Raw genomic sequence first — 12980 nt, forward strand, 5'->3', positions numbered from 1 at the left:
ATATAACATCATTTAATGTTATTTGCAGGTTACTCCCGGTAGAACAGTACAATTATGAAGAATTTTACAAAATCTTCATTATTCAAACACATTTTGACCTTAAAAAAGATTACAACAAACTACATAAAGCGAATTACGTGCGCCGTTACCATAAAGAATTTAAGGACGAAGTTTTTATTGATAAAGGAGGTTTTGGCCAAGTATATAAAGCACGTCATTATCTCGACGGCAAAGAATATGCGATTAAAAAAATAAGCAATGAGTATTTTACCAAGTCGCAACTAAATGAAATAAGGGTTCTAGCTGCATTAAATCATCCTAATATTGTTCCCTACAATACGGCTTGGATTGAACCGCGGACGCCCTATACTTCAAACAAGTCATCTATAAATCGTGAATCATCACATACATCAAAATACCATCACAACACTACTAATACAACATCGACTAACATTACAGAAAAAAAAATAATTGAGGAACATTATAATGAAGAATCCAGCTCAGACCGAGTGTCTTTTCGAAATAGCAAGAGCAACGAAAATCTAGATTATACAATTGCAAATACAAGTATCAGTAATAGTTCTTTGTGTGAAGAATCTAGTCAAGAAGTTAATACTTCCAAAGTAAGTAGAAAAATATATACACACACGTGTGCGCGCGTGCACACACATAACGCACGCACACACATACACGCACACACATACGCGTGCGCGCGCGCACACGCACGCACACGCACACGCGCACGCACACGCACACACACACACACATATATATACTGTTTATTTAAGATATAATACATAAAATATTGTTTTGAAACAAGAATTTTGGATATTGAAAATATATTGACAAAAACATGAATTTTAATGTTTATTATGTGTTTTGTCTCTCAATACTCAGAATAACTTGTATACCTTATACATTCAAATGGCCCTGTGTGAACAAACGCTTGAACAATGGCTACGTAATGAAAGGAGTGTAATGCGCGAATCAATAGTTAAAGAGATATTTCAACAGATTTTTAGTGGAGTGGATTATTTACATTCTAAGAAAATCGTACATCACGATATAAAGGTAAAATTGCGCGTATCTTGATCAAAACATAATCTCTTAGCAATACAATATACAATATGTTTATATCCTATAGCCCAGCAACATATTTATATCAACATCCAGAGAGGACAAGACTCTTCGTGTTCAACTAGGTGATTTCGGTTTATCTTGTCCTGAAAACTCGTTACTCGTAAAAGAGCATTCTGAGACCTTTGGTACTCTTGTGTATACAGCACCAGAACAATTAGAAAAAAAATGTGATACCAAGGTAAAAGTCTGAAGCAAATTATCGACACTTTTTTATAAAAAAATATTTTTAAATTAGCTTTATAAAACTCTAAATTTTTTTACATAATTAAAGTAAATTTAAAAATAATGAGGAAAAGGAAAATTTTATACTAATAACAAAATATTTTTAAATATACAGTGGAACTTCCTATATTCGAAATAACAAGAAGACAAAATTGTTCAGATAAGAGAATTTTCGGATAATAGAATAAATACATTTTTATATTAAATTTTATTTCTTAAAACAGAAACTTGAATTTTTAACAAGAAGGACTTTATATATTCAAAAAAACTTAAATTTTTTAGGTAAAGAAAACAAAATTCATTTCGCAATATGTTATAACGGATAGAGTAGAATACGGATAGTAGAACATTCCGATATTAAAGTATTCAAATAATGGAACTTCGAATATGGGTGTCCCTACTGTATTAAAAATTTTTTTAAACTAATTTTTACTATAATTATTAACATAAAATTACCTTTTGTCCTTTTTATTTGTGTGCATACTTTAATAGTATAAAAAAAATCTGTTATTTCGCAGAACTAATTCAAAAATATTTGCTAATAAAAAAATATATAATTTGCTTTAGGGTCCATTAAGACAAAACAAGACGAAAATCTGATAATTATAAAATACTGTTTGAATACATTTTTTATTTTGATCTTCTTTTTATTTGCAGAGTGATATTTATAGTGTAGGAGTTGTTCTTATCGAGTCTTTAATTCGCATAGAAACTAAAATGGAATTAATTCATATAATTGAGTCTTTACAGTCTAACAAAGTACCAGAAGCTCTCGAGCAACATAAGTGGGTCGGTTTCAAATATATTGAATTATTTATTTAGATTATATTATACATTTATGTTATCTTTTATTAATCTGGATTGTATGTATGCTTTTGTTTAGGCACAAATGATCATGCAAATGGTGCAAAAGGATCCTATTAATCGACCATCAGCAAGTCAGCTTCTGCAGAATTTTAACCACGAGGACAATAAATAGATTGAAAAATACTATCATACATTTGGAGAATAATAATAATAAAGAAAACGAAATTCAAGACTTACTACAAGAAAATACGTTGTTAATGGAAAAAGTTCAAAATACTATCACTTGGCAATATGATAAGTTAGATTGTTATATGGGGTCTAAGCTCGGGCAAATCTTGACACAACATTATTATAAGTGACTGTCGAGTACTTTTAATTAGGATCCAGAATAGTAATAATTCACGCAAAGTGAAATTAGTTGTTATACGTATTTGGAAAATAATATTTTATAATAATCACATTTAAACCTTAAATACATTATGGGGTCTGGGAGACTCTTCTAAAAAAAACGTTACCTTCGTGCTATCTTATTTTAGTTGAAGTTAGTCAACCACAGTGATCGATAAGGGAAACTTCAAACTTTTTTTCTACCTAGCTCGAATCATCTTTCTCATTCCGTTTTCACACAGTAACCGATCAAAGTTTCTGGAGAATTTTTACTACTGTATCTAAGGGTTAATGTAAAAATGTATAATTGGTAATACACAATTAAAACATAAATATAATGTAAAACAGATAATATAAAATAGATACACAATCATATTTTAAATCGATCAATCAAATTTTAGGCACACAATTGTGTTATAATTAAAAAACTGTTTGACATATCTAAAATGAGGCTACTGAACAAATAAAGATCTTCAATTAAATAATGACAATTATTAAATATCATAGACTGTTATTCTTGTAAAAGACAAATCGACATAAATTAACACACTAGAGCTCAACCACAGTTTGCTACAGTTAAATAAAATTTGATATGTAAAGTGTATGTACGAACTTTTAACCACAAGTTACTACCTTTATTTTTTTATTATCTTTTCTGTAACGTGGGTCTGTGGAACCCTATAACTTTATTACATTATATATCTGTACGGAAAGCATCGTTTGTAGGTCATAATATGTGAAATCGAACTCTCAGAGTCAGATAAAGGTAATAAACAAGAAGAAATATTTTATTCTCAAGTAATTAAAATTTTTTAAAGAAGATATAACATAAAAATTCGCAGAAAGTGAGTACTTTGAACAAAAATTCAAATTTTTTAATTTTAACTTAACGTAAAAAAACTGGGGTGTTTGTTGAAGTATAAAATACAAATAATATGATATAAATTACTCCAAAATTTTAGTTAATTAAAGTATCAAAAATCGAAATTTTTTAAAAATAAACAAATTATATTTTACGTCTAATTAACAAATTTTATTATTTGAATAATATAGAATGGTTGATGAAGAGTTGTAATGAACATTATTATTATACGTATAATTAAGGAACATTATAGAGTCCCAGAAGTTTCACAGTGTTTGCACGCACTAGCACGCAAAAGGCATGAAAAAATGCACATGTTATAATGCGAATACATTATACTAAAATAAATTGTATTCTACAATTATATGCACTTATTTTTATACTACCTAAAACACAATAAATATATATTTAATAAAAAATAAAAAGGTATCGAAAACGCCGAAAACTTTTACAAGTAAGCAATGTGTCAGATCAAGTCACCCTTTTTAAACTTTCACATTGAGAATAATAAAAAAAATATCGCTGCAAGCTTATTGTGTCTATAAATAGATATAGTTCAAAATTTCTTTTAACCTCAATCCAAGGGTTCAAACTATTTATAAAAGTTTTAAGGCAGTTTAAAATATCGAACAGAATACGTCGTACATATAGATGGTGACCTAAGATTAATATTCAACTTTGTAACATTTATTTTAAAAATAAACAAAAGTTATAAATTTTAATGTAATATAAAAATTTATTGAAATAAAAAATTTTTTAAACTACAAAAACTTGGCGCTGCTGGATGTCTAAATATAACCTAAATATAATGTTGTAAAATATAATAGTTATAGTAGCTTAAAAAATTATAATGATTTATAATGTTACTTGAATGTTAATTTTTAACTTAATTTGCGTAATTACTTTTATAACGCATATCTTACAAGTGTTACATTTATCGCATTCTTTCTTATGTCGATTCCTTTCATTGCTTTTCTTGTCTAATAGCATCAAGTTTTTGTAGTTAAAAATTTTGTATTTTGTATTTTACAAATTTTTTTATTTCAATAAATTTTATATTTCTGTTTCCTCTTTAATTTTTTGGGATTAAATATCATTGAAACCTTTTTAAATATTAAATACATTTATTTGGGTTAGAACAGAAAAATTTCATTAGAAATACACAGATTGGTATCACTTGAATTTTATTCAAAAAGAAATTAAAGATACCACCACTTGGGTTTTATTTAAAAAATATAAATACTATCACTTGCATTTTATTTGTTAAAAGTAATACAGCAGTTATTTCAAAGAGCAATATATTTTCCTTATAATTGGCAAAATTTAAAGATTTCATACATTTCTTGGAAAAATACATTTATATTAGATTAAAGATATTTATTTTTAAATAAATACCCCAATAAGAACAAAAAGGTATATGTTTATTTTTGGTATTATCATATGGTGTAAACCTAGTACATTAAACGTATTTGAAGCGTAATTTCCGTTTTCATGACCGTCTCAGAAACATTTTCATATACCAATTTTTATTCGTATCAACATTTATTAAACGTTAAGCACGAATTATATTCGGATTAAAGAACCAAATAAATAATGAATTATATAGTCGTATAAAATACGTATTAATAAATGAATAAATTTATAAGAATAAATGATTAGTTTAAAAAAAATAATTTCTTGTATCTTGTTAAAAAAGATTAAATTTGAATTAAACATTTAATTTATGTACAAGAACAAATAACATTACACATTGTTAAGTATACGTAAAAATATAAAGGTTATATGGAATAACGTCCTACATATACGTCCTATTCCAAAAGAATGAGAATATTTGTTTCGAGGTTACAACAAGCAGCTTCCGAAAGTTTCACTGAAATACGGGCTAGAAAAATAATTTGCGGTGGCGCATAGATATAACGCTTGTGGCCGCATTCGACTCACGAGAAGATCCTTCGCGGCGTGGCCACCTAGCGGAAGCCGCACAAGCCGCGAAGCTGGCGCCGCGAAAGTTTTGAGACTCAAAACCAAAACAAATCGCGCAATTTTTGAAAGAACCGTAATATGTTTTTACGTGTAAAATAGCTATTAATAATTGACTGTCTTGGATTTTAACCGTATTCGGTATTTCCGAAATGTTTTATAAATGTTTTTCATTTCATAAATAATATATATCATCAATAAACCTTTAATTAGCTATATCAAATGTGATATAAAATACGTTCATTATTCGTTTAAATATTGCTGCGATACAAACGTATAAAAATAATTTACGCTCAAACTTTTATTAACATATTTAAAAAGTATATCATGCCTAGATATTCTTGATACGTTATTTAAAGGGATAACAAATGCAAATCATAAACATATTTAAGAAACGTTTATTTAATTAGTATGTAATAATATTATATTATATTATAATAATATTTGATAGTATTTCTATACGTGTTACAAACGTAGATAAAATTCTGGCATTTTATGATACGTTATTTAAACGGACAACTTTTGCAAATCATAAATGTATTTAAGAAACGTTTATTTAATTAGTATATGGTGGTATTTGATTATTTCTATACGTGTTATAAACGTAGATACAATTCTGGTATTTTTTTCAACATATAAAATACGTTTCGTATCATATATATGTAATAAAAACGATTATTATAAACGTATATTGCACTAACGTATAAAAACTGTTTTGCCTATATACGTATCTGCCATATACCTATACCTGTTTTATACCATAGTTACGTTTAATAAACGTATATTAAACGATTCTGTTCTTATTGGGACCACTTAGATTGGAATAGGAAGATTTTTCAATGACAATACAGAAATAGTATCACTTAGGTTTTGTATAGAAATTAAAGAGCGTACCATAAGAAAATTTTTCAATAAGAATACAAAGATAGCACCACTTGGATTTTGTAAAAAAAAAAAGATTTTAAGGCCGCGCGCGCGCGCGCGCGCACACACACACACACACACACACACACACTTAGCACTTTTTTTTTTACCTTTTTTTGAAAAGGTAATTTTGTACTGATATCATGCGTTTTGTAATGTTAAGCAATATATATGCTACAGTAAATTTGATGAATACGGTTATTATACATAATAACCGGTTAGTATGCATAATAACTGCTAGTTTTGGTAAATTTGATTAATGAAAGCAAAAACTAATCAAAATAACCGATTATTATACATAATGGACAATATGATTAATGATTTAAACGACTGAAAATATTTTAAAAAATAAAACTGTTTTCTACAATCTCAACCTGTTTTACTTACAAAGCTTACAAAGCAAAGTCTATCCCACCCTCCTACTGCCCTTGTGAGCAAAACGAGATCTACAAATGTACTATTCCACATGGGTTTTCGACTTTTCACGCGAAGCAAAGTCTATCCCACCCTCCGTGCCCTCGCGAGCGAAACGATCGAGATTTACAAATGTCGTGAGCTAAAAGCTTGCAACACATTTTCTTCGATGGTTAGATGGTTCGATGCTTAATTGGTTGGATCCACAGGTAAGAACCAATGACGTTTGTCGTTCGATGAGCAAATCTACATTCCAAAAACAATCAAAGAAAATGTGTTGCAACCTTTTAGCTCACGACTGTACTGTTCCACATGAGGAAAATCGCAAACCCATGTGGAAACCAGTCACAGAAAATGTAGGGTTGGGTTGGGTTAAGTAAGTCGTGGAGAGGGTGCGGGAGAGGGGCTGAGCCCCTCTCTCTCGCCAAAGCGTTTATTTTTTACACAAAACAGTACTGAAAAAATGATTTTGTGTAGTTAAATTTTTGTGTACGAAAAAATTGAGGGTAAACGTGCGATGGCTATCGACGCTGAAGGCTATCAATTTGTAGGCAGCTGGGACTCTCCTAAATGTAACGTTAAAATTAAAAGTGAAATAAAAAAAGCTAAGTACTTCAGCTACAAGTCGACACTGTGTCACAATGTTTAACTGTTTCGTTATTAGAAAGCACCTACAGTCTGCCGAGAAAATAAAATGAGATGATTTATCAAAATAACCGTTTGACATTGAGAATTATGTATAATAACCAGAAAATTTAATTGAATTTCTTCTATTTATCATATTAACCAAAATTAGGAATTATTCATAATAACCGATTAATCAAATTTACCGTAACATATATATTTTTTTGTGGTAAAAGTCACAATTTCAATTTACAAGATTGTAAAGAATTAATGAATGTATAAATATATGTATATGTGCGTGCGTGCTTGCGGGTGTACAATATATTTAATATAATAAATTTAACAGATATGAAATATAAAATTATAAAAACAATTTTATATTAAGTAACACAATTTGCAAGTCTTTATTAAGTACGTGCGACTTTAACATATTTTTTAAATCATTTTCGTAAATCTACATTTTATATCTGTGAAGTTCAGTTAACATAGTTCAGTTAACATAGATATGTGTTAAATGTACATATGAATATGTTTATTATTTAACACAAAAACTTTAATCAGCAGATTTGTTCACACAAGTACATAAATTTTTCAACAGTGTAGAAATGTTTCTACAATCTTGTAACATGAAATGTTGCAATAAAAATATTCCTATAATCTATCACAAGTAATAAATTTTCTCGTTGGAATTGTTAAATTAGAAAAAACTTTTGCTTAGGTTAGATTGCAACTATATTTTTAAAATAATATTCAATATAATAAATATGTCATTACTTCAAGCGTAAAATCTATTGAAAAACAGTTTAACCCGCATTGATACAGCCACAGAATTTTTTAGAGATATGTCAAAAATATTAATTGAAAGAATGAAACATTTCAGAAATATGTCTGCAATGTTTCAGAGACGTTTTGTTCTTACATTTATTGAAGCGTTGCACATAAAATGTAAAATGTTGTAAGCTTTCTGAAAACTTTCCTCAGCAATCGGATGTACTATATCGATTTATAAGTTTCTTCTAAAAAAAAGTATATTTTAAGTATGCAGTAATCATTGTGATTATGTATTGTTAGAAATAAGGGCAAGTTTTTTAATTCATCGATTGTTCAATCGCAAATACAGCTTTTACAGAAAAAAGTTACATTTGCGTATAATGCGGTTGATCAATTGATAAATTAAAAAACCTTACCCTAACTTTACGAAGCGACGTACAGTGTGCAAGATTTAAATTTCCACGCATAATCGGGAAAATATTTTTCATGTACAATCATATATAATTATATACCAAAGATGTCCATATACATTAAAATATATATAATTGTATATAATTAAAATTTAATTTCGATCTGGCGTTACACATATTGGGTGCACCTAAATGCGCAATCCTTCACTAAGCGGCTAAGAAATAATTAAAAATAATTAATTTTTATTTTTGGATCCAATCATCTTTAATTGCTACTTAGCAGCTCGATGAGCTGCTGCGCATCTAAATGCATTAAATGACATTTATCTAAAATTCTCCAAAAATTTTTAAAAGATTCATTCTTGCGCGTACATTCGATGCTTCTCTAAAAATAGAAATAAGAATCAAACCGTATTTAGCAATCACTTTGCAACATATTATATAAGCAAATGTCTCTTGTTTATTCTACGCACTTGCTTTTATTTCAGCGATTAGATTATTTTGTGGATATAAACTGTGTGGATATAATTTTCTTGTTTATCTTTACAAACTTGCATAAATGCAATTGCCACTATCAAAAGAAACAAAAATTCCATCGCCACATGCTTCGCGAAAATCCTGCAAGGTTTTGCTGTTCACGATTTTGACATTTATCCAATAAAAGTGTATCAGAACACGATTATTTGAAACATGACTCATGAACACTTTTTTATTCTATAAACTATAAATTATTATTTAATATATTCTACGTTCAATAAAATTATATAATAAAATTTTAAACTACAATTTAAAACCAAATACGATTATGTGACACGTGTGCTCGTACGCCGTAATATGCCGTAAAATTCTGGCAAAGTATACTTTTATTTCTTTAGAAATCTGTAGAAAATATTCGTCAGAATTCTAAAAAAATAAAAGTATGCTCACATATAACACCAATTCTTGTAAAGAGTTTCAGAAAGATTTCCACCATTCCATATACTTTTGAAAGGATTCTGCAAAATGTATAAAATATTGTAACAGGAATATTTTTAAAACCTTATAAAATGTTACAATACAATAGAAATGTTTCTAAAATCTATACATGTAGTAAATTTTTTAATTGGGTTTTTTGGATAAATTGGATAAATTTTCTACTTGAGCATGTTAATATATCCAAAATTTGTTTTGTATATAAAAAATTTGCTTTGTTGCTTTCGTCGACTGGCTAAGCAAAAATTATTTTAAGTTTGCTCGCGGCGTGTACTAAGTAGAAGTACAAGAATATTATGCAAACAAAATATATTTTTATATATATTTTATACATCCTTTTTGTTAAATACTTAAAAAAAAATCATATTTACATTTTTTATATTAATTACAAATAATAGATAAAAATGTACAATAGAAACACATGTACAGAGAAAAAGGTATCCATTTTTATTTTATTAAATAATTTTATTTATAATTATTATTTTATATTAAAACTTGAACAATTATATTCGTCAAAGTATTGTTTAACTGATTTTAGATTCAAAGTAATGAAATATTTATTACTTAAAATGTGATTTATAAAAAAATGACACACTGCATAATCGGTGGAAGAAAAAAATTGGTAATATAGCTAGCCCAAAAATAATTTTTTTAAAGTTGTTTTAGTTTAAAAAAAAACACGCAGCATATTGTTATAAAATATTTTTAATTTTTTATTATTTAAAATTTTTTTAATTTAGAATTTTTTGCGTTTAAAGATTCGACTTTAAAGATATCATTAGAAATATCATATTATTCCTATTTAACATTAAACAATAAACATATAATAATATCTTTAATGTTTCTGAACACTGCGCTTTAGAGTAACAATCGATTTATCGTAGAAATATTTCGATATAAAAATTTTATTTAAAAAAACCACATTAAAATGTTATTTTTTAACTGTACATTAGTCGAACGTGTGCGCAGCTGACTAAAAAGTTAAATAACATGAAAGACACTCGAGTGTACATACATTCGTGTTTCATGATACTAATAATACGTTCAAATTTAGAAATACTGAGGAAGTATATGTAATTAAATGTTAAAACGTACCTTGAAAAAGTTTAGAATTGCTCAAAAGGAAAAATGCCTTATAACAATTGTTAGATATTGTGTATTGGTATATTAGCGCTCCAAAAAAACGGCTGGCTAATAATTGAATAATTCCATAAACAATTGTTAGAATTTGTCACCTAATAACGGAGATAATAATGGGGGTAGCTATGATGTCCACAATAATCATAATATCCTCTTTTCCTCTATATGCAATTATTGAGCTGAGTACAATTTATTATATAAAAACAATATGCAATAATTAATATATTAAACCAAGATTACGATATGTGTACATTACAATTAAAATCGAGAAAGGCCCATAGATGGTTTTACTGGATAAGGAAGAGGGGGAGGGGGGGGCATCTTAGAGATGCTATTTAGCATCAGTAATATTAAATTAATTATCAACTTAATTCTGTGATATTACTTTCCTGATTTATTTTGAAGAACTGTATTTGAAACCGAAAGTAACGACGCACAGTTTGAAAGAATTAGAAATTTGGTAGACAAAAACTATACAAGAAACATTATTTCGGCATCAAGATCTTGCTAGATCGTCTGTAGGTCTTTCACGATTTTAATTGTATGAAAATAATATGTTCATATTTTTATGTGATAGCAACATAATCTGCTTCCTTATTCAACCGTTCCGCCTGACAATTGTTTATGTATTTTATGATGATACTGTCTTGGACTGAGGCTTTGTCCTCATTTCACGGTTAGCTAATAATGTGCTTCTTGCCAGACAGTCGTGGAAGCTGATTTCCAATAAAATCATTGGTTATCATTTTTAATGTAATCTTTGAATATTATCTTACTCATCGGCCAAGTGTTGAACGTGAATTGTGTCTCTCACAATTTTGTATAGTTGCTCATTCTTATTTATTTTCTTTTTTTTTACTCTAAAATACTGAAGATAGCTCGAAGTAGAGCCAAAACGCGAGCGATTTTATTAATAATTCTCTAATGTGGCTAATTCTCTTATGTGGCTACTTTAATAAACATTAAATAATTTTTGAGCACTGTATTCCGTGCTTGACTTTTATTTGCCATTTGTTTATTTATTTGGTTTTTTCGTATTTTTATTATTAGATACTTATTTCTGAAAAATAAGAAAGTAATTATATTAGGAGTACAAATTGAAAACCGCCGTTTTTTGTCAAAATTTGAGGATTGATTGTTGAAAAATGGTTACATACTTATTCTTGAAAGTATTGTCCATCGCTGGCCACTACTTTCTCCCACCTTTCGGGCAGCATACGAATCCCGCGTCGAAAAAACTGCTCGTCTTTTGCGGCGATCCACGAATCGACCCAGTTTTTGGCCTCTTCGTAATAATGGAAGTGCTGCTCAGCCAGGCCATGCGCCATTGATCGGAACAAGTGGTAATCTGAAGGGGCGATGTCAGGAGAATACGGCGGATGAGGTAAGACGTTCCATTTCAATGTTTCCAGATAGGTTTTAACGACCTGAGCAACATGTGGCCGAGCGTTGTCGTGCAGCAACATCACTTTTTCGTGTCTTTGCTCGTATTGTGGCCGTTTTTCCTGCAATGCTCGGCTCAAACGCATTAGTTGTGTTCGGTAGCTCCTATGATGGTTTCACCCGGTTGCAACAGCTCATAATAAATCACGCCGAGCTGGTCCCACCAAATACACAGCATGAGCTTCGAGCCATGGATGTTTGGCTTGGCCGTCAATGTTGATGCATGGCCGCGGTAGCCCCACGATTTTTTTCGCTTTGGATTATCATAATGGATCCACTTTTCATCGCCGGTTACAATACGATGCAGAAAACCCTTCCGTTTTTGCCGTTGGAGCAGCTGTTCTCACACGAAAAAACGCCGTTCGACGTCTCTCGGCTTTAATTCGTATGGCACCCAGTGTCCATGCTTTTGGATCATTCCCATGGTTTTCAAACGGTGTGAAATAGCTTGTTGAGTTACGCCCAATGAATTTGCAAGCTCCTGTTGCGTTTGAGATGAATCTTCATTCAGTAATGTTTCCAATTGTGCGTCTTCAAACTTTTTCACCTGTCCGGGACGCTCCTTGTCTTCTACGCCGAAATCACCACTTTTGAAGCGTTGGAACCATTCTCGACACGTTCTTTCACTAATAGAAGCCTCACCATAAGTTTTTACAATCATTCGACGCGCCTCAGCCGCAGATTTTTTCGAATTGAAAGCAAAAAGCAAAACTTCCCGCAAATGACGCTTATTGGGCACAAATTTCGACATTTTCGATCACAAAAAAATATATAACGCCGATAAAAATTCACAACTGCAATGATAAGGAATTGTTGCCAGATGCCCAACCTTACATTTAAAATTTTTGATCTAACGTTTGGCGTCAGCATTTACCGCTGGCGCC

At 29.6% G+C, this 12980-nt stretch overlaps 1 protein-coding gene across 1 annotated transcript in view; it reads left to right on the forward strand.

Moving 5' to 3' along the window:
• The window catches only part of LOC105203171 (eukaryotic translation initiation factor 2-alpha kinase 1), a 30826-nt gene extending 27044 nt beyond the window's left edge, over positions 1-3782 (forward strand). Inside the window, 6 exon segments of the mRNA XM_039448202.1 lie at positions 29-623; positions 898-1071; positions 1145-1318; positions 2020-2151; positions 2246-2328; positions 2330-3782. Coding sequence (XP_039304136.1) covers positions 29-623; positions 898-1071; positions 1145-1318; positions 2020-2151; positions 2246-2328; positions 2330-2528 — 1357 coding nt within the window. The 3' untranslated portion in view covers positions 2529-3782.
• Positions 3783-12980: the final 9198 nt, after the last annotated feature.

This window comes from Solenopsis invicta, chromosome 4, assembly GCF_016802725.1.
Source record: "Solenopsis invicta isolate M01_SB chromosome 4, UNIL_Sinv_3.0, whole genome shotgun sequence".
Lineage (NCBI taxonomy): Eukaryota > Metazoa > Arthropoda > Insecta > Hymenoptera > Formicidae > Solenopsis > Solenopsis invicta.